The following is a 20737-nucleotide window of genomic DNA, read 5'->3' as shown; positions in this document are numbered from 1 at the left end:
GGCCGCATTTATACACTTTTACCTACTTAGTTTGAAAATGATTATCTATTTATTCCAAATAATGTATCATTATGTCTATATGTACTGTGCGATTGGGTGGCGACCAGTCAAGGGTGTACTTTGCCTCTCGCCCAAATTCAGCTCAGATTAGCCTCTAGCACACTCGCAACCCCAAAGGGGACGTGTTGGCTGGATAGATGACATTAACAGAACATTAAAAGGGTTTTTTCCTCCCATTAGGACAACAAGGACTTGGAGCTCGAGCTAATTCCCAGCAGTCTGTCTGACTCTGACCCGGAAGTCAATCTGTCAGATCCCAGCCACCAGGTCAGCGATGAGAAGAGACGCTCAGCCCGTAAGAAAGAGTGAGTAACTGTTAGTGCAGTTATACTTAAAATGTTAAATTTAAGTTTGCTTGCAATAATATTAAAAGAGATTTTTAGGAATAAATTAAATGAAAATTTATGCCAACTATGCTACTGTAATTTAATGCCAGTCATGATGGTGGTACTTAAGTACTTTTTTAATGTGGTACTTGCCGTAGAAAATACGAGTACACCGTAATATCCGCTGACACTTGTGGGCTGCAGGTACATCATGGCGGAGCTGCTGCAGACGGAGAGAGTCTACGTCAGAGACCTTCAAGAATGCATTGAGGTATTACGCAATCCAAATCCTGTCCAAGCACTCACATTGTCTGATTCAACTCATTCAATTAAACACAGGTAAAAAAAGAAAAAAAGTACAGACTCTAAAATGTATTTAAATATTCTAGTAAAGTAAAGTGCTAATACTTGCGCAACATGTGACCTGACATGCTGCAGACATACATGTGGGAGATGACGAGCGGCTCTGAGGACGTCCCATCTGGTCTTAGCAACAGGGATGATGTGGTGTTCGGGAACATCCAGGATATCTACGAGTTCCATAACAGGTACAAAATTAGTACAGAAGAACGTGTCCGTGTCCGTATGCTTGAGTGCAATATGCAATAATGTCTGTTCTAGCATTTTCCTGAAAGAGCTGGAAAACTACGAGCAACTTCCGGAAGATGTGGGACATTGTTTTGTCACCTGGGTAACAAAATTCACTTTGATAGTACAACATTTCTTGATCATGCATCCCACCTTTAAGTCCTCGAGGGCAGCTGTCCTGCCTGCTTTGCATGTCTCCCTCATTCAGGGTTAGTATCGACACCAGTATCAGTGACGATACCAGCCTTACTTTAAGGTATCTGTACTCATGATACAAGTACCGACCACTCAATTGTGGACATTTTACGATCAGGAACTAGAAAATAGAAATTGGAAGAATACAACATTGCCATTAATTTCATGCAATTTTAAGGAAATCGCTGCATAACGATCCCGATCATTTGAATCAGGTGTGTCGGACGAAAAAGACGTCTACTGTAAAAAATGCAGGACAGCGGCCCTTGAGAATCGTGTTTGGACACCCCTGCTTAAGTGCGTTTGTGTTCCTCCTTTTAGGCTGACAAGTTCCACATGTACGTGACCTATTGCAGGAACAAGCCAGACTCCAGCTTACTGATCCAGCAGCATGGTGTCGTCTTCTTTGAGGTAATGTCTTTTAAAAAAAAAAAAAAAAACATCCAACAGGTCTCCAGATCCAACAGTTTGACTTTCCGATAGGGTTATTACACTCGAGCTGGTTGATTTTGCAGGAGGTCCAGAGGAGACACGGGCTCACCAACTCCATCTCGTCAGCGCTCATCAAACCCGTTCAGAGGATCACAAAGTATCAACTACTGTTGAAGGTGAGCTGGTGACACACTATGTAACTGACAATTGGCTTCATTGACGCGCGTTCATTTTTACAGGAATTGTTAGCATGCTGCGAAGAAGGAAAGGGTGAGATCAAAGAAGGCTTGGACGTCATGCTGAGTGTACCGAAAAGAGCTAACGATGCTATGCATGTTAGCATGCTAGAAGGTAACAATGCTCCTAAGATCTGTTTACTGGAATAATGATCTCAATTCTCTGAGGAATTTAATTAGTGTTTAATTTTGGGAATTTGAATTTGAACATAAAGCTATTTTGTTGTAAGAATGGCAAAAGAAGGATTGATTGCAAGTCCATTGGCCAGCTTGTAAAGGAATAACAATGACATGTCATTATTAGGTCTTGAAGAGGGTCTTGAGGTGCAAGGTGAGCTCCTGCTGCAAGACTCCTTTCTCGTTTGGGAACCAAAGTCCCTCATCAGGAAGGGACGTGACCGACACCTCTTCCTGTTTGAGCTTTCACTCATCTTTAGCAAGGAAATGAAAGATTCGTCAGGACGCACCAAATATCTTTACAAGAGCCGCTTGAGGGTAACACTTGCTTGTTAGCCAGACAGACGGACTTCTGCTAACGACTCTTATTTTGTCGCTTCACATCAGACATCGGAACTTGGTGTGACTGAACACATCGAAGGGGATCCTTGTAAGTTTGCACTTTGGGTTGGCAGGACGCCAACTTCGGACAACAAGACGGTTCTGAAGGTAAACGTTCAGTCTATTGGTTAGGTTTTTCAATGGCGGTGTGTTTCGGTGTGCTTCAACCTGTCACGTGCTTTTCTGCTAGGCATCTTCCTTGGAACTGAAGCAGGAGTGGGTACGGAGCATTCGCCAGGTGATCCAGGAGAGGCGAGGTCACCTGCGAGGTGCTCTTAGGGAGCCCATCCCCCTTCCGAAAACCCCCAATCTGACTCTTGGGCGACAACGCAGCATCACACGCAGGTCAGCATGCATTTGACAGGCAGTCCATGTTGACCTCAATTAATTGATCAGTAGGCCCATCTCCATTAACAATTTAGCGCATTCACAAACCTTTACGGCAGTGGGGGGGCCACAGACGTCTTCGTCCAATTACCACCGGAATTAACAATATTAACACCCAGTAGTCTAAGGGTTCTTCAGAAACAAAACAGAGTAATAATCATCAACTCAGAATCCATGCTAACTAAGCTAAAGTAAAAATTCAGAATAGCAGAACACCTAGTAAATAATTTCTAAAGTGGCGCACTACACTATAAACAGAAGCCTGACTAACTTTTAAACTTTTTAAAGCTTAGCTTAGCTAAGAGACCAGTTTACCCATTCCAAAATAGTTCAAATAAACAGGGAGTCTGCTTTCTACCCTTTGAGAACTTCTGATTTAAAGCATTTTTGCGCTTCCCATTTAACAGAGAGACCAGCGAGGACGCCGACAGCTTGGGTGACGCCAGCAGTCAGCCCGACACTGTCTCCATCGCCTCCCGAACATCCCAAAACACTGCAGACAGCGACAAGGTATTGCTCACTCACAAACACTGAGCGAGAGGCGTGCGTGGAATGACCTCACCACTGCTGCAGCTGGGTGTGTGCATACATGTGTGTGTGCGTGTATATGTTTGTGTGTGAGGGGGTTTCCTCCCTTCATGGTCTCACTGTTTGAGAAAACTTCACGTCGTTGAGAGGTAGGTTTATTTCTTTATGTGACAGTGAGTTTATTTCAGCTTACATCAAATCTTTTGATTATTATTAGTTGTAGTATGAGTGCATAATGAGTGCATTATTGCTGACAAATTTTCAGCAATTCTAAGGATATTCTTTTTTGACATAATGCCAGCCAGATTATGAATTTGTACTTCACTTGGGGATCAGTGGCCCCAAGCCTTTTTTTTTTTTAATTACCAGTGACCAATTACATGCAGGTCAGTTTTGCAATGGACCAAGTAAGGACGTGTTTGGTGGGCGGGGCAAGCGGGGGCATTACACAAACACTATGACAGTGTTTCCCAGGCTTTATTGAGCCAAGGCACATGTTTCACATTAGAATAATCTCACGGCTCATCTCTAAGCAAAAGTGTTAGAAGATGAGTGACTCTTTTTGCTTTGACTTGCCATCAAAATTCTGGGATACAGTGCGACTGCATAATGAGCTTCACAACAAGCAACGGTGTGGTGCATTGTGAACTCTTGATGTCTTTCTCTCATTTTTGAAGGACTGCTCAGATAGTGTGCAAACTGCAATTGCAATAACCCACCTTCATATTTGTGTACCTGCATCCAGCTGTCGGGAGGCTGCGAGTTAGTAGTGGTGTTGCTGGATTTCTCCTCTGGATTGCCCGGAGAGCTCAGTGTCCGCTGCGGTCAGACTGTGGAGCTCGTGGAGCGCTCAGCAGAGCGACCCGGCTGGTGTCTTGTCAGAACCACAGATCAAAGTCCTCAACAGGTAAACGGCTCAGACGCATTTGTGGCGGTCCCAACAGTGCCGCACAGAATGCACATGGCAGAAATTGCCATTTGTTGATTTTGTGCGTATTCCCACCAGGAGGGCTTGTTGCCGATGAGTGCCCTCTGCCTGTCACACTCGCACAGTGCTGCCGACATGGAAACACTGGTCCCGGCGTCCCCCGCCTCCTCGGGCAACGCCCCCTCCTGCATTACCACCACCTCCTTCAGTGCCTCCAATTCATCCTCGCTGACAAACTCTGGGAAGGGTGAGTGTCTTCAGGAACCCGGATTCTCCTACCCCCGTATCTATTTCCCCTATCTGCTGTCCGCTTGACTTCCTGTTGAGGCATTCTGGTCAACACGGTATGTATTTAGGTCCTTCCCTGTCCGGTCAAGTCCTCTCAGTGGTTCTCAACTGTTGTCACCCCGGGAGCCACATTTTTCTATTGTTACTATTGGAATTTAAAGATAATAAAAAAGTTCTTTTTTCAAAAATAGTCTTTGAAAACATGGACAACATATTTTTAATTGTTGTTTTGGATCAACAAGAGGATTTATTATATTTTCTTGATCATCAATTTCAGATGATCCATTTTGAAGCTCTTTGCTTCCCTAGTTGTCACTAAACAACTAATCTGCACCTATCACAAGCCACACTCTCCTCAAAACCCCGCCTCTTTGGATAAGCCCCACCCCCCTGACCGGTACTCCTTTGGACTTGGGTCGACTGTTCATAACAAGTGTGTCGCTTCTCTGTGGGTCACCCCGGTGTCTGCTTTGTCCGCATGGATGCGCACTAAAGTATGCGGCGTGGCAGAAGTGCATGCTGGGATTGTTCTGTCGTTTGGGGCTGGATTACGTGCGAGGACGGACAAGGTGGGTTCGGTATCAAAATGTTGTGTGGGAGAGGTGGTTAAACATTGACAGCAAAGCGAAGCGTGTTGAGGTGTAGCAGGAATGTTTCAGACGTGTTAAACTTGACACTCAGGTTTCTTCCTATGTGACACACCTGATACATGCAGATGTGTCACTCGGTCCATTTTGATCCAGGCTCATCAGTACACTGTATTGAACTTCCACGTGAACGTGACACCATTAAATTTAACACACCTGCACCCTAATTAAACCCGAGATACTAACGAGTGACGTGACACCACGGAAGGAAAATGTCTGATTGAGCCCAATTAGATGTTTTCACTGAGCGTTGTCGTAAATTGACACTGCTGTTCCGACCGTATACTGACTACTGTAATTCCTCGTGCCATTTCTTTAGAGTGTCCCGTATCGTTCAAAAAAATGGGTGGGATGTTCTCATTTTTGAGATTATATCGTACCTTCGGGCATCGACTGAGAAAGCATTTACTGTGACGGTTCCGCCTGCATGCCACTACTGTATATGTCGCTGGCACAGATATAGATGAACAAAGAAACATTTATTGTAAATTCTTTTTTCAGCACTTCGTTCCACATTAAATGTGTGTATTTGTGTTTGGCTCAGCAGATTCTGGACCATTAACCCCTGAGACAGCTGTGCTGCACACTCAACCCACTCAAAGTAAGAAAGAGTAGAAAATTAACTAGTCCTTAGTGACCAGCAGTGGGGGGGAACTTGACTTGAGTGGCCAGTTTTAGGATTTTGGACTTGCTTGTCTGAAATTTACCAAAGATTCAACTTGACATTGTATTCATGTGACTCTGAACTACATGACTTGACAAGTCTTGCCTGTCTACGTTTGAAAATCTTAAATTTCAAGATGCTCCGCCGATTGTTTTATGAAGACTGGCCTATTAAAAATAGGTTAATAAATGAGGTGACTTGATTTGGTCACCAACTGACCTGCTGGATTTTTGCCACAATAACTTGGGACTTGCCTAAAACTTGACAATATGAGACTCATCATTATGACTTGACCTTACCTTGACAGGTGGGACGTCCACTGTGGTCTCCAATGTGGCTGGGACTCCAGGGGCCGCTGCCAGTTCCCCAGCACCAAAACGTAGTGGCTCAGGGACAGGAAACACCTTGAAGGTAATGAGGACTCAAGATCAGACATGCAGTAACTCCACCAAACTTAGATTTACACAATTGCGTGCTTGATTCGAACTCGCTAGCATGAACCCCAATGTGAATAGCAAAAATCCTAATAATTTATGCGCCACATGTTTATATTTGCCTATATTAATAAACCCCAAACTATGTTCCCCAAAACCCTGATATCATTTCAAAACCATCTTACATGACCCCAAAAACAAATTTTATTGGATCTTAAAATAGTAATATAGTGGTTCTAGTAGTTCCATTTATCACACCATAAATATTGACTAATCTGAAGGTAACGTGTGTGTGTGCCATCACAGCGCTGGTTGACTAGTCCAGTTCGGAGGCTGAGTCAAGGAAAAGCAGATGGACAGAAGAAAGCTCCAATTAGAAATAGGAGGCGGGACAACAGACCGGAAGTGACGATGCCCCTCACGGGGAACTCGACAATGGTAGGAAAATGAGCACACAAGACAAATATCATCCATCCTTTATATTGTCAATTGACATTCAAAAAAATGAGTGCAAACTTGTCAGTGATGCAACTCAGTTTGACAGATTCAACTAGGAAAATAAAAACTCTTGATACTCCCCATAGGTTTACTGTCAAACTAAATATAAAACATGCACAGCTTAGAGTGTTTCGAGTAAGGAGTGTGTTCACGAAACAAACTTGATTGTCAAGACGGCACTGGAGGCTGACCCCCACCACAAAGATCCAAACAACCAAGAGTTTTCAGCGTATACATCCATGAATCTATTGAAGCGCTTCTATCAAGAACAAAAACACAGCGGATGACTTTGTTGCTTTCTGTGCAAAGAAGGCCAAGAAGGAGGAAGGGGGACAGAGTGGAGGAGAAGAGGAGCCAGAGGAAGAAAATGCCACCCCTTTACCACCTCCCATGCAGATCATCAAAGATCCCAACAACACCACGGTAACACAATGACACCTTTTTTTTTTTTTTTTTTTTTTTTTTTTTTAAACTGTGCTCCACTGTGTTTTTTTTCATTATACGACTATCATTGGTCCGCAGGCCCTCGATTCGGACCAAAGTTCCAACGAGTCGGACAGTGAGCAACAAAACAAAGCTATGAGAGGACGCATGTGAGACCAAAACACGCCTGAGTGGAGAAGGATGACTTCAGCACCAGAGACGTGGCAAGCTTAACATTGGGTGTCTCTATGTGTAGGTTTGTCGTGAACGAGATGGTCCAATCTGAGAAGGACTACGTGAAGGACTTGGGTGTCATTGTTGAGGTCAGATACCAAATGTGGACTCTGACAATTTATTGAAGCCATTGATATACTTGACGCCAATGTGCGTGTGTGACAGGGCTTTATGTCAAGGTTGGATGTCAGAGGGATCCCAGAAGACATGAGGGGGAAAGACAAGATTGTTTTTGGCAACATCCAGCAGATTTACGACTGGCATCGCGAGTGAGTGCACAAATAAAGACATACAGTATCCTCCCAAAATATCCTCCCAACAGAATTTGAGTTCAAACTCATTTTATCTGTTCTATTAACTCCAATAAGAAGAATCCCAACCACAACACGCATGCAACACACTCAACGTATGTCGTTCTCTAGTTTCTTCCTAGTGGAGTTGGAGCGATGCATTCAAAATCACGACCTACTGGCCGACCTCTTCATCAGACATGTGAGCACTTTTTTTTTTTTTAAACAAATGAAGTGGAACAGCATATTTGAGTGATTGTTTCTTTTTTGTGTGTGTGTGTGTGTATATGCACTGCAGGAGCGGCGCCTTCACATGTATGTGGTGTACTGTCAGAACAAGCCACGGTCTGAGTACATCGTCATCGAGTATGAGACCTTCTTTGAGGTATTCTCAATTTCCGTGCTTAACATGATAGTTTTCCCCTTATTGATTCATTTGATAACAAATTTAATATTATGATTTATCGGCAGCTACACATAGTGACAGAAAGAACTCAATAACCAAACGAGACATTTTTTCAAATGGTGTGCAGAGAGATAATCTCTTCAGGATCTCAGTTTTCTTTCTTTTTGCTGCTAACGCTAAAAGATCATAATGATAAACCTGTCCGTATTCTTCCACTATTGAAAGTAGTCCTGACTCCTTTGTGTGTGTTTGTGTGTGTGCAGGAGATCCAGCATGAGATCAGCTGCAGGATGTCCATCAGTGATTACCTCATCAAACCCATCCAGAGGATCACCAAGTATCAACTCCTGCTGAAGGTTAGTCACATGATGCGTCACCTTTACAGAGCTTCTCACGTGGTGGCAAATTTTTTAGATGATTTGCGTGTCTCTCAGGATTTCCTGAAGTACACGGCCAAAGCCGGGCTGGACTGCGAGGAGATTGAGGTTTGTTTCAAAAGTGCTAATAGTCCATGCTAACTTGAGCGTTCTGTTACTCACCACCTTCTGCAATTTGCGTGTAGAAAGCACTGGAGCTGATGTCGCTGGTTCCGAAGCGCTGCAACGACATGATGAACCTGGGCCGCCTGCAGGGATACGAGGTATGCTTATTAGGGATGGTTCGATCCGATTCAGTGGATCAATACCGAGTACGATGCAGGCCAAAATGGCTAGATTGATATTGGACTGTTTTTAATTGATTCAACCCATTTTATTCCGTAAACCTAAAGTCTATCATATATCTTCAATGAAGTATAGGCGAGTGTTATTGTGCCCCATAATAGTGTGCACCTAATAGTCCATCTTCATGAACGTGGTGTTTGTAGACGTCAGCATCAAGCAAATTCCTAAAACCTTTCATAGCTGGTTGCAAAGGTTCATTTCAAGACAGCGTTTTATTAGTTTACGATTATTACCTTGAATTTGTCAATGAGTGACGGATCTTGTAAATGTGATCCTGTGTTGGATCTTGTATTGCCTCTTAGAACCGCCACTCTGATGTTGCATACCCTTTCTCTGCTACCTGAACCAGAAAAAAAAAAGCAGCTGAGGTTTATCTCATCTCTTCTACTTGGCGTGATGATCACAACATAGCGTGACAATACCGATTCTGCCTCAGTGCAGCACAACAATCGCAGCAAACCCTGAGCTGATGTGTGTCTATCCTCAGGGGAAGTTGACCTCTCAGGGCAAGCTCCTGCAACAGGAGACCTTCTGTGTGTGGGAGCAGGATGGCGGTGTTCTGTCCCGGAGCAAAGAGCGTCGAGTTTTCCTGTTTGAACAGATTATCATCTTCAGCGAACTCCTACGCAAAGGATCCAACAACCCAGGATACCAGTTCAAGAACAGCATCAAGGTCAGACTGGTCGAGACATGTTAAACTGGTGAAAATGAAGTTCACAGAATCCACATTTATCACTCGCAAAAAACATAAATAATAAGTTTACTGTAAAACTGACAGAAAACAATATCACTGTTTATTTCAACACTAACATATTCAACCAAACCTTTCTGTATAATAACAAAAGCCCGCTAGCTTAATATTAACATAATGCTAAACGTTAAGACGGGTTAATTGAAATTAGCATATACAAGTAGTAGCATCACATAGAACTTAAGAGAATTAAACACCGTCTGTTTAAATGGCAAAATGTTGAACCAAACTATATGTCAACAAATGTTCTTGCTCAATGCTATTTTATAATGTGAAAAAAATGGAAGTTATTGATAATAGAGAAACTCTAAACCTTCAAACTACTGCTGCTGTAACAAATGGCGCATACAAGAAAATTAAACATTGCAACTCTACTGAAGTTAAATTCAGTTTTGCCTCAAGACCTTGAAATTCTACAATTTAGCATGCATTCACTGTAGTTGTGTCTTCAGGTGACTTACCTGGCCATGCAGGACAGCGTGGAGGGAGACCCCTGTAAGTTTATGTTGTGGTCTCGCGGCTCAGCCGAGCGCTTCACGCTCCAGGCGTCCTCCACTGCCATCAAGACCACCTGGGTGGAAAACATCGCCGCCCTGCTGGATGCTCAGAACAACTTCCTCTCTGGTGAGCGAAGGGACAGAAGAGCCAAATCGTTCAGTGAACCTCGTTAACATTTAATGCCACCGTTTAGCTCTCCAGTCTCCCATCGAATACCAGAAAAAGGAAGGCGGGATATCGGTGACCCGTCCGCTATCATCGGGGCGAACGCCTTCAGCCCCGCCCACACCTAATGGCCACGCCCCTCAGCCCTTGCCAGACAGCGATCAAGATGTCCAGGTGGGAATTATCTGAACTACTAGTATTACTTATGTACTAGATGTCAACTATCCATCTATTCATTCATTCATCTTCTGAACCACAAAAATTTAATCATGGCACTAGATGTCAACTATCTATCCATTCATTTTCTGAACCACTTGTCTTCACAAGGGGCCAAATTTAATCATGGTCGTAATTGTACTCGTAATTTAGCTCAGTTGTCAACTTGTGCAGTGTGGCCTCACTTGTGACGGTTGTTTCACTCATGCAGGCAAAGGGCGTAGTAAAACTCGTGCAGTGCTAGATGGGAATTAGTTGTTTTTTTCATGTCGCTAGTAGTCAGTCATACGCAGTTGTAGTTTTGCCTGACTTGTAACATGTTTTTATGTTAACTAGGGTGCACCCCAGTTCTACTAGTGCACACATTCACTCTGAACTAGAAATGTTTACTTCTACTTTTTTTGAGTATGCACTCTTGAGTGCTCGTCACTACCAAGTATTGATACCTCTTGTCTTACTTCAGCTCCAAAAACAAATGCAAAAAAAACGTTTTGGAACGTCAATTTTGCTGCCGGCTCCCTCTAGTGGTTTGAATTCACGATATTTAATTTAAGTTGTTTTTTTTCTTTCAATCTTTTCAGGTCTAAATTTTAACTTTGCATGCATTGCGACTCACGATCTTTTTTCTTTCAGGAGTTGGTGCTGGTACTCCAGGACTTTGTGGCCGTACGCGAAGACGAGATCTGCGTGTTCCGGGGAGAGAAGGTTCAAATTCTGGCCTCCAACCAACAGGGTCAGAGTCTCGTGTACCGACCGGCCAACAGCGACTCGCCGGCAGCCGAAGGCTGGGTGGCACGCAGTGCACTTGGCACGCAATGACACCCACAAATACATATGCAGACTTCCTGTAGCAGGTAACGTTAGGCCCGCCCTCCTTCCTGTGATTTCAGTGTAAAAACACACCTCCAGACATTCATTCAAGACTGCCATCCGATTGGTTCCCAAGCCAATTACAGATGATATCACAAACTTTTGAATCCAGGAACCTGCCGTTGCCTAGCAACTAGAGACAGTTCAAAAAAAAAAAAAAAAAAAAAACCCGGAGTTCCTTTGGATATCTCTGTGTGACTCTGCCCCTGTCACGATAAGGATGCACATATATGTACTGCATACATGCCACTGATTGGATGAAGATTATCAATATGAAGAATAATAGATTGTTTTTCACCTTAATAGAGAAACTGTTTGTCATGTTCGTGTGAGTGTTTGAGAGAGCGCGCGCGGGCGTGTGTATGTGTTAATGTTTCAGAGTGTGTCTTCGTGACGCCTTCCTGTGTAGGTTTTTATCCACTGAGCATTTGATGGTGCCCCCACTGTAGCATTGCCATGACGACCACATTGTGTTGACGGCTGAACCTCACTTCTTGATTTTGTTTGGGCAACACAGAACAGGCCTGTTCACCATGTCGTACTTCCGGGTGGCGAGAGCAATCTCAGATGGCGTTAGTATCAATAAACAAACTCTCGTTAGACAAGTGGTTGGTCCCCAACATATTTACCAAGGCTCATTTCATGGTCTCACTGATACAGTCCTTTCCAAAGGTGCTGAAATTGCAAGGTCCATTCATTTGTTTTTCTTGTATACACAAAATATTTTCAGGCTTTCAGATCAAAAGATGAGACTGAGGTTCAAGGTTTTATTTTAGAGTTTACATCTAGATGTTAACTCCAAATAAAGTACTTTTTGTTGGAAGCCACCCACTTTTGGAACCAAGTTTTGGAACTGACGTGAAGAATTTTAGGGTATCACAACCTCAAACACAAGATTTTGTCATCATTTTGAGTTCAGCAGCACTGACTTGCGTCCTGCCCCCCGGAAGTATCCCCAGCGCCTGTTGTTTACAAACTCCCTGAAAAGGTCTATTGCCTCCGTTGGCGACCACCACCATGACCATCCCAACCTGTGGCGTCACCACCGTGGTGACTTCATTTGCGCAGCTCTGTTCACTTTTGGATATCCTGATTATGTATTTCTCCTTTGTGATCATATATGACACCGTCTGTCCACCTTTTGCCTGGCTCTCTTCCTCACTGTCATTTCGCCTGTCTGACTTCCTGTTCCTCTGTTCGACCTCCTATGTTTCTCCTCATATGGCTCCCCGTGCAACTTCCTTTCGTTCTCTCGGTATCCCAACTTCCTGTTTCCTGTCAACCTCTCTACATGTTCTGCGTCTTTCTTCTGGTGCCATTCTCAGACAACACCCTCGTCCTTAAGGAACTATGCAGACTGAGAAAGTAGTGCTGGGTTAAAGGTAGAATGTAGCGTTTAGTTGTTGACAGGTTGACAGTGATATGTAATTCTGTTACGTAGAATTTATGCTTGGATGTAGTGCGCTATTACCAAGGAGTAGGGTTGCAGTCATGGAAAATGGATCTAAGTTGGGAAATTTTAGAACTATTCCAAACTGCGCACTTTCTTTGGGTATTAAATGGGAATAGGTAGATTCATGGGAATGCCATCACATTCAACCACAAATCATACATGAAAAAATAATACAATTAAACAATATAACTTCTGACCAGATTTATTTGTGAGTAGAATTTTATCAAGTTCTCAATAATTGTAGTTGAGTTCATTATTCATCCCCCAACCTCACCTGTTAAAAGAATTAAGCTATTTGGAGCCAAATTAATTTTGTCAATACCTGCTTTGTTCCGGTTTATTCTTGCAGAAGATTTCCAATATTCTCAGAATTTTGCAACAATTTATTTTCTATGAAGGAGTCACAGGGGGAATATACTGTAGCCCCTTATGAGTCCTTTAAGACGGAAAGTAGTGAACACTATGATAACGACATCATCCTAAGGCAGGGTTGGGCAAAATATGGCCCCAAAAGCCCTGCATGATGTATAATATTTATGAATTTTTTTGATTGGTGGTTTTTCCTCGGCTTGTTGTTTATCACGTTAAAGGGACACGATTGGGCCAGAAAGGGCTGATTTTTGTTTTGTTTTTCCTCTCCCCCACAGATAATTTTATTTTTGTACCACTGTCAGGTCATATTGCCAGTTTTAACAAATCACAAGTGGGATTTTCTTTAATTGCATACTATCCCTTCAAGTAACTTATTGTCAATAAACAAAAAGGTAAAATTGTCCAGATTATTTCATTTAATGGAAAAGTAATTGTCTTCAAATCAATGAAAAATGATAGAATTAACATAGAATTAAAGTAACCATTTTGTCATACACATTCTAATTTATATATTTTTTTCCACTTCATTTAACAATACCCTGCCTCATCAGTTCATTTTAAAAATCAGATGTGGCCCTTGGATCAAATTTACTCACCCTTCTTCGAAGGTATTAAAGGTGGCACTCAACGGTTTCAAACGGAAATGTTGTGTGACAACAAAGGCTTTGAAGGAGAACATAGCGCACTACATTTAATGGATTTAAGATGAAATGTAGTTCACCGTGAAGGATTCAAGGTGGATTGTAGTATACGACTCCGTTTTTAGGACTAAACTAGACCACGAACAAAGATTATGAAAAGCACACTACGAAGGGTCAAGATGGGAAGTGAGCGTTGGTGCTATTTGAGCGCATTGATGAGCGGTAGACCGAACCAACCGGTGTTATTTCTACAAATCTAACAGCTGCTAAGTGACCACTAACAGCTCTGTGTCAAATGTTTGTAATAAACGTCATTTTTCATCCAAGTCCACTTGTCGTGTTTTGTCACGTGGAAACGTTTTGGATATCAGCCTCTGTTTGTGTCTTTTGTCTGTTATGAGTGCGTCTCTTATTGTAAGGACTTACAAAAGTATTACGTTTGCCTTAGCATGGTCGAAATAAGCTTCATCTAATCGACAATATAACAGTGCTAGCAATACTAAGCTAGCATTAGCACTGTCAACAAGATTTAGTCATGAATTATGTTGGTATCATGATTTATTCACAAGTGTCACGAACATGAAATGTTACCGTGTGAAAATATTTCCATCCCTTTACTCAAAAACAGGACATTTCAATTGGACAGTGCAGAAAAGGCACAAATTATAATTTAGTTACTGGTTTGACATGTCAGAAACATTGTTTTCCCAAAGTAAAGGCAGATGTTAACGAATGTGATACTTTGATTAAACATAGATAAAAGGACTACAGAAATACGAGAAGATTTACTGTGGTGAGGGTTATATTCTGAAGATTTGAACAATTTTAAAATAAACAATATTTTTAATAAACCGATGATCAGAATAGTTGATTATTTAATAAATTAGTTGTTGATTCATCAATTGGGTGTTTTCACTTCGAGTTCAACGCATTCACAGAATTTCCCATCTCGTTAAAAATCCATGCAAAGAAATAAAACAATAAAAGCAATTCATGTGCTTTCTACTCCTTCAATATAGGCGTGTTACTATTTTCAACCTCTCTAAATGACCCACTGTGGATGAGCTGTTCATTTTACTTGCGTTAAGTACATTTCAGTTTCTTCTTTTGAACGTGTTAAATCAGTACTTCAAACTTGGTGAGACTATTTCATTAAACAACTATCTGTACTTCTAACCTAAATCATGTAGTATGTTTTTGCCACCTCAACGTAAAATTGGGATCAAAGGTTTTTTTTTGCGTGGCATTGATAAGAGCCATTATAAAGCCATAAACTCATAAACCAATTAGAAGAGTCTGAAGGTCAGTTGCTCTGATTCTTTGCTTTTATTTCAACACGTAGCACCTAAAACGTGTCTGCACTTTACCAAGTAGCAACTCAGCTTTGATTTGTGTCAATGGGACAAATTCAGTAAAATAAAAGAAACATAAGTGACTTTATGACAGACCTACATAACATTAAAGATATGCGAGAGGCATGTTGGTTGGGACGATTGGCAAATTAATGATAAGCCACGAATTAACACTATTTTAGGAGTCCTTTTATTTATTATAAATTCTGATGTTGGCACAATGTAGTTACGCAAACTCATTGCAGAAATATTGCTGAATTCATAATAGTAAAAAAAAAAAAAAGAAGCTAATTAATGCTAACGTAGTTTCTGCTCAAGAGTCCATGCTAGGTGTATTAGTTGCTGGTCAGGACAAACTTTGCGATACAATATAAAAGAAGAAAAACTTGGTATTTTTCTAATGAGTAGCAGGGTTGTGTTTGTTCCATTAAAGTTGAGAATACTTGAGAGGAGGGGGATGAGAAGAAAATTTGATTTGTTATTTCTGCTTAGTACTGTAGCTCACTTTTTTTTCCTTTCCTCTGCGTAGTTTAAGAGGATTTAGTGGTAAGGTTTGTGGGTGTGAGAGAAACAACTTCAAAGCACAATTATTGTCCTTTAAAAATGCCGTCGTTAAAATCGCTTGTTTGCACAATTACAGAGAGGACATATCAACAAAATAAAACCCCTCCGAAATCTGATTTGAAACTTATTTTATCTGTTAAATTTAATATTTAAGTTGGTCATCAACAAAGAGGGAAATGAGTGGGGAGAAAGAGGGTCCTCAAGTGCTAGTTGGATTTTAAATGAGGAAGTTTCTCTTTCATAACAGCTAGTTACTTTTTTCCTAAAGGCAAGTGTAATTTACATATTTGCATATTTCCATTTTGCTCATGGATGATTCAAAATTCCACAGGGGGACTAGAAAATGCGGTCTTATTCCGTCATGACCAAGCAGCTCTTATGTAACTGTTACAGGACACGCAGTGGCAGATAAAGGCTCGCAGAAGTACACACTGTCTGTGTGTGTTTCAACAACTTGATGGTGGAGTAATAGCAGCAGCAACGAGAACATAAGTGTCTAGCTCAGCAGTGAAAATGCAATCCTTATTTATTCAGAACGGAAAGGAAACAGAAGAGCCTGTGAAAGCCCAAGTCAAAGGTGAGGAAAAGAAGAAAGCCAATTCATATATGACTCCTTTTGTGTCACGAAAATGTCGAAAGAATTGGTCGTCAATCTGTGAGCTCCCTCTAGTGGTACTGAAACAATTACTTCTAAACGCAGTTTAGCTGTATTTAACTTTATTTAATTTTAAATTTAAGTACGTTTGTGACGATCCTGACGAAAACTTTGATCTTTGCAGGTTGTGTGCCCACATGGCTACAGGGCACGCTGATAAGGAATGGGCCAGCTCTATTTTCTCTCGGCGACTCGGAGTACAACCACTGGTTTGATGGGATGTCTCTCATTCACAGCTTCATGTTCAAAGACGGTGGGTTGTTGGTGCAGTGGCTGGCTGTGCATTTGCTACCTGAGCCTTTAGTGACTTGACTAAATCCTTTTCTTGATCTCACCATTATCACATCTCAATTATAAAAAAATACTCAAAAATGACCAAAAAAACCACAACATTTAAATAAAGTATAGCATACCCACCAGAGATGCATGTTTTAAAAAAACGCGTAGAGGTACCTTGACAAATGAGTTCGAATCATTTCCTGAACTAATTAACATCCACAAAAAAATACTCATAACCAGGGGCGTGCAAACAAGGGATCGATCGGAAGGGGCATTCACAAAATTTGGAATGGGCAGCAGAGACGTAAAATCTCGGTCATCACTCATTGGTTAATATTTGGGGCCCTCCCGTGTGGCAGAAGAAACAAACAAAAAAAAAACCTTGCCTTTGGGTCACACGAACACGCAATCTCAAATTCCCCCAGCTAAATTTTGGGCATTCTGGCAATAGTGTGTTGATATGTTGCAGGCCCCCTTCATGTTGAGATTTTTGTTTCTCCAGGTGAGGTGTTTTACAGAAGCAAGTTCCTAAAGAGCCACACCTATAAGAGAAACATTAAGGCTGACCGGATTGTTGTCTCAGAGTTCGGCACCATGGTCTATCCTGACCCCTGCAAAAACATCTTCTCCAGGTGCTCGACACAAATACAGTCGTAGCTTGATTTATGAGTTCAATTTGTTCTAAACTGATTACACTATCAAATATTATAAACATTTATAGAATATTCCCTAGGGAGAATAAGGGTAACTGTGGAAATAAATTCTTGGAAAAATATCCCAAAAGCCAATTATTGGGTTTGGCAACTGGCAGGGTCTAAGGATAATACAAGGAGGGACAGTGCCCTTGTGCCCCCCCACCCCCTTCTAGCGCCGCCAGTGCTTTGAGTACTGCGTCAGTTGGAATGTTTGTTTCCAAAAATATCAAGTTGGCGCTGATCGTTTCTTCCTCAACAGAGCATTCACACATCTCAGCAATGTCATTCCTGACTTTACCGACAACAACATGATTAACATCATCCGCTACGGTCAGGACTACTACGCTTCCTCGGAGATCAACTACATTAACCAAATTGATCCGGTTACTTTGGACACAGTTGAAAGGGTGAACGTTATGGCAGGACTCTTGCAAGTTCTGCTCAATACTGTGAGATATTTCCATTTAAACTCCGCATCCATTTTAGATCAACTACAGGAATCATATTGCTGTTAACTTGGCAACGGCTCACCCTCACTATGATGACGAAGGCAACACATACAACATGGGCACCACCATCGTGGGTGTTGGTCCACCAAAGTATGTCATATTTAAAGTCCCTGCTGATGCTTCAGGTAGTCTTATGATCATTGTTCGCTTATGCCAGGGGTGTCCAAACTACAACCTGGTGCCCAATCGCCATTTTTCTGGTTTTGCAACACAAAGAAAGTTGATGATAAAACAAAGTCCGTCAATAAGCTGCAGAAATATTTGTCATTTTTCTTACAGCACAACACCTGTTGGTATTGTCACATGCTGTATGTATGTTTACAATTACTTGTTCTATACTATAAATTGGGCATCCGGAAGTTAAGGAATCCCCGTATAAATGCATAGCGTCTATTTACCCAGATGCTTTTGTATCAATTAGGGGAATCATTTGAAAAGGAAAAAAGTTTCGACACCCCTGGCAAGTGCTCCAAGCACATGAACCCGAGCACAATATTAACACGAGTCCTTTGTTCCAGGTTCCGAGCAGAAGAAACCTGCCCTTCGGAAGCTGCAACAGGTCTGCTCGTTTCCCGTTCGCTCCATGTTCTACCCGAGCTACTTCCACAGCTTTGGCATGACTGAGAACTTCATCGTATTCGTGGAGCAACCGTTCAAAGTGGATGTTGTCAAACTGGCAACTGCCTATTTCCGCGGCATAAACTGGGGAAACTGTCTCAAGTTCGACAAGGACGACGTTGTATGTGGACCAATCCGGATGCCGTCACCCTCACTAGTCAGTGCCTGACCCTCTGCTTTTTCCTAGACCTTCTTTCATCTATTCAATCGGAGGACAGGAAAGAGGCTTTCAACTCGTTTCTATGGGGACCCCCTGGTGGTCTTTCATCACATTAATGCCTACGAGAGTGAGGACCACGTGGTGTTTGACCTCATTACTTATAAGGACGGCGATCTTTATGAGATGTTCTACATGAAGAACCTGAGGATGAATACGAGTAGCTTCATTGAGGCACACTCCAACTTGTCGCCGCCAGTGAGCCAGAGATTTGTCCTACCGTTAAATGTCAGCAAGGTAAGAATTAATTGGGGTGATGCACTCAAATAGTGTTGGAACGATTGTAAGGAGAAAAAAAAGTAGTTAATAAGCAGTTAAGGTCCCCCTTCCTCTATCATAGGTTGCATATTTTAGATCAAGGGTGTCAAACTCATTTTTTCACGGGCCGCATTGTAGTCATAGCTTCTTTCGGAGGGCCATTATGACTGTCAACCCAAATAAATGTATGAGCATCTCATATTATATACAGCAAAAGCTACAAAACAAACTGACAAATAACTCGTTTTCAAATCAGACGAGTAAAAACTGGTCAAATATTTTTAAAAAAAGATATTGAAAGTGAGGACAATTTGCAATTCTAATAATGACACACGAATTTGATGCACAATTTGCCTTCGCGGGCCACATAAAATGATGTGGCGGGCCGTATCCCGCCCCCGGGCCTTGAGTTTGACATCAACATTTAGATGTTTCCCTCTTCTTAAAAACCCTGATTCGAATGAACACAACAAACATTTCACTCAGGTGAACTTAGAATTAAATCGCCTTTTTTTTTTTTTTTTGGTCACGTCTTTTATATTGCAATCTTACCCTAAAATCATTCAAGAATAATGACACAATCTCAAAATGTATCAAGTTCAACTGAAATACATATTGCAACGATTCACCCCCACAAGTGTATGTTGTGCAGGACTCACCAAAAGGAGCCAACTTGGTGACTCTGGCAAACACGACTGCTACGGCAGTCATGAAGGAAGACGGTCAAGTCTTCTGCCAGCCGCAAACTCTGTTCCAAGGTCAGCATTAACTTTCATGAAGAATATACACAGTGTCGCAAAACACTAGTAGACGAATAATGCTCCTGTAACTGCTCCAGCCATGATTGTGTTAATTCCCGTGCCAGGTCTGGAGTTGCCAAACATCAACTACAAGTTTAATGGCAAGAAGTATAGATACTTCTACGGCTCCAAAGTGGACTGGTCTCCGCAGCCCAACAAGGTCAGCACCAGGTGGAGGGCAAAAAAACTTGTTAATTGATCCCACTTGCTGTCGACTGAAAATGACATCACATGCTCAGGAGCGAATGGCAGGAAGTGGCAAAATGTGGTTTCAAAGTGTTAATCGTACATAAAAATAATGGTTATCAAATTCTTTCTATAGATATTGAAAATATTTTCTACATATAACAAAAATATCCCTGTAGAAAGGACTGTACATCTCAAAAGTGCTCAAGCAAAGACATCCCAAAGGATATCAAAGCTGGGATGTAACAATGTGTGTCCCTCAGATCATCAAGTTTGACACTGTAGCCATGACCCATGTGGAATGGCAACAGGACAACTGCTACCCATCAGAACCTGTGTTTGTGTCATCACCGAAGGCTGTGGATGAAGATGATGGTGAGCTTTCACCATTTTTTTTTCTGCCCTGATGAAAAGTAATTTTTAAAGATTGCCTCACTTCTCTGCAGGAGTGATCTTGTCATCAGTCATCTCGCCGGACCCCAACACTTCACCCTTCATGCTTGTGCTCGATGCCAAAACGTTGAAGGAGCTGGCACGGGCCGCCATTCCTGTCAGCGTTCACTTGGATCTTCATGGACTTTTCATCCCCAACACCAACTGACAAAGTACTCAAACTTTATACTTAGAAGTAGATATACATGCATTTAAGATAGGAAAAAAAGGTCAGTATTTAGTGTAAAAAAAAAAAATTATACTATACAATGTTTGAACAATGTTTACCAAGTCATGTTTCATCACAACCACTTGTGTTTTAAAAGTAATGCTGAGTTATTAAATGTATTTGAGTCACCTAA

General features: G+C 41.8%; 2 protein-coding genes and 1 long non-coding RNA gene across 7 annotated transcripts in view; 2 read left to right on the top strand and 1 right to left on the bottom strand.

Moving 5' to 3' along the window:
- Positions 1 to 14712, top strand: part of LOC148402043 (kalirin-like) — a 25617-nt gene extending 10905 nt beyond the window's left edge. The window contains exons 29-57 of one of the 3 annotated variants that reach the window (XM_088369522.1): positions 241 to 365; positions 591 to 657; positions 825 to 934; positions 1008 to 1077; positions 1491 to 1580; positions 1685 to 1777; positions 1841 to 1952; positions 2142 to 2332; positions 2402 to 2503; positions 2586 to 2740; positions 3190 to 3292; positions 4056 to 4217; positions 4317 to 4485; positions 5718 to 5774; positions 6145 to 6248; positions 6578 to 6709; positions 7082 to 7192; positions 7292 to 7362; positions 7449 to 7515; positions 7592 to 7695; positions 7849 to 7918; positions 8015 to 8101; positions 8386 to 8478; positions 8557 to 8607; positions 8685 to 8762; positions 9332 to 9517; positions 10048 to 10219; positions 10287 to 10432; positions 11108 to 14712. In XM_088369522.1, coding sequence (XP_088225648.1) covers positions 241 to 365; positions 591 to 657; positions 825 to 934; positions 1008 to 1077; positions 1491 to 1580; positions 1685 to 1777; positions 1841 to 1952; positions 2142 to 2332; positions 2402 to 2503; positions 2586 to 2740; positions 3190 to 3292; positions 4056 to 4217; positions 4317 to 4485; positions 5718 to 5774; positions 6145 to 6248; positions 6578 to 6709; positions 7082 to 7192; positions 7292 to 7362; positions 7449 to 7515; positions 7592 to 7695; positions 7849 to 7918; positions 8015 to 8101; positions 8386 to 8478; positions 8557 to 8607; positions 8685 to 8762; positions 9332 to 9517; positions 10048 to 10219; positions 10287 to 10432; positions 11108 to 11293 — 3264 coding nt within the window. In that variant the 3' untranslated portion in view covers positions 11294 to 14712. Of the gene's footprint in view, positions 1 to 240; positions 366 to 590; positions 658 to 824; positions 935 to 1007; positions 1078 to 1490; positions 1581 to 1684; positions 1778 to 1840; positions 1953 to 2141; positions 2333 to 2401; positions 2504 to 2585; positions 2741 to 3189; positions 3293 to 4055; positions 4218 to 4316; positions 4486 to 5717; positions 5775 to 6144; positions 6249 to 6577; positions 6710 to 7078; positions 7193 to 7291; positions 7363 to 7448; positions 7516 to 7591; positions 7696 to 7848; positions 7919 to 8014; positions 8102 to 8385; positions 8479 to 8556; positions 8608 to 8684; positions 8763 to 9331; positions 9518 to 10047; positions 10220 to 10286; positions 10433 to 11107 lie in introns of all 3 variants that reach the window. The other 2 variants (XM_088369521.1, XM_088369520.1) reach the window with 2 other exon arrangements.
- Positions 1 to 19985, bottom strand: part of LOC148402042 (uncharacterized) — a 21977-nt gene extending 1992 nt beyond the window's left edge. Inside the window, exons 1-10 of one of the 3 annotated variants that reach the window (XR_015857196.1) lie at positions 19617 to 19985; positions 10057 to 10216; positions 9267 to 9433; positions 9078 to 9184; positions 8662 to 8747; positions 8431 to 8591; positions 6137 to 6241; positions 4030 to 4557; positions 831 to 916; positions 540 to 609 (exon numbers count right to left, since the gene is read on the bottom strand). This is a non-coding gene — a long non-coding RNA (uncharacterized LOC148402042). The remainder of the gene's footprint in view (positions 1 to 539; positions 610 to 830; positions 917 to 4029; positions 4558 to 6136; positions 6242 to 8430; positions 8592 to 8661; positions 8748 to 9077; positions 9185 to 9266; positions 9434 to 10056; positions 10217 to 19616) is intronic. The other 2 variants (XR_015857195.1, XR_015857197.1) reach the window with 2 other exon arrangements.
- On the top strand, positions 16115 to 20737 carry LOC148402041 (beta,beta-carotene 15,15'-dioxygenase-like). The gene is made up of 11 exons (XM_088369525.1): positions 16115 to 16303; positions 16506 to 16634; positions 17163 to 17292; positions 17615 to 17762; positions 17842 to 17989; positions 18383 to 18603; positions 18670 to 18936; positions 19610 to 19715; positions 19823 to 19917; positions 20207 to 20318; positions 20390 to 20737. Exons 1-11 carry the CDS (start codon positions 16240 to 16242, stop codon positions 20542 to 20544), a joined length of 1575 nt encoding a protein of 524 aa, XP_088225651.1. The 5' UTR covers positions 16115 to 16239; the 3' UTR covers positions 20545 to 20737.

The sequence above is a fragment of the Syngnathus floridae genome, chromosome 2 (genome assembly GCF_059516105.1).
Source record: "Syngnathus floridae isolate MCC-2025c chromosome 2, RoL_Sflo_1.0, whole genome shotgun sequence".
Classification (NCBI taxonomy): Eukaryota; Metazoa; Chordata; class Actinopteri; order Syngnathiformes; family Syngnathidae; genus Syngnathus; species Syngnathus floridae.
This window is presented reverse-complemented; position numbering and strand designations above follow the sequence as displayed.

Coding starts and splice junctions, on each gene's coding strand:
- LOC148402041 (XM_088369525.1), top strand. CDS start 16,240: ATGCAATCCTTATTTATTCAGAACGGAAAGGAAACAGAAGAGCCTGTG. Junction 16,304..16,505: donor TGTGAAAGCCCAAGTCAAAG/GTGAGGAAAAGA, acceptor TGATCTTTGCAG/GTTGTGTGCCCACATGGCTA. Junction 17,763..17,841: donor CTTTGGACACAGTTGAAAGG/GTGAACGTTATG, acceptor CATCCATTTTAG/ATCAACTACAGGAATCATAT.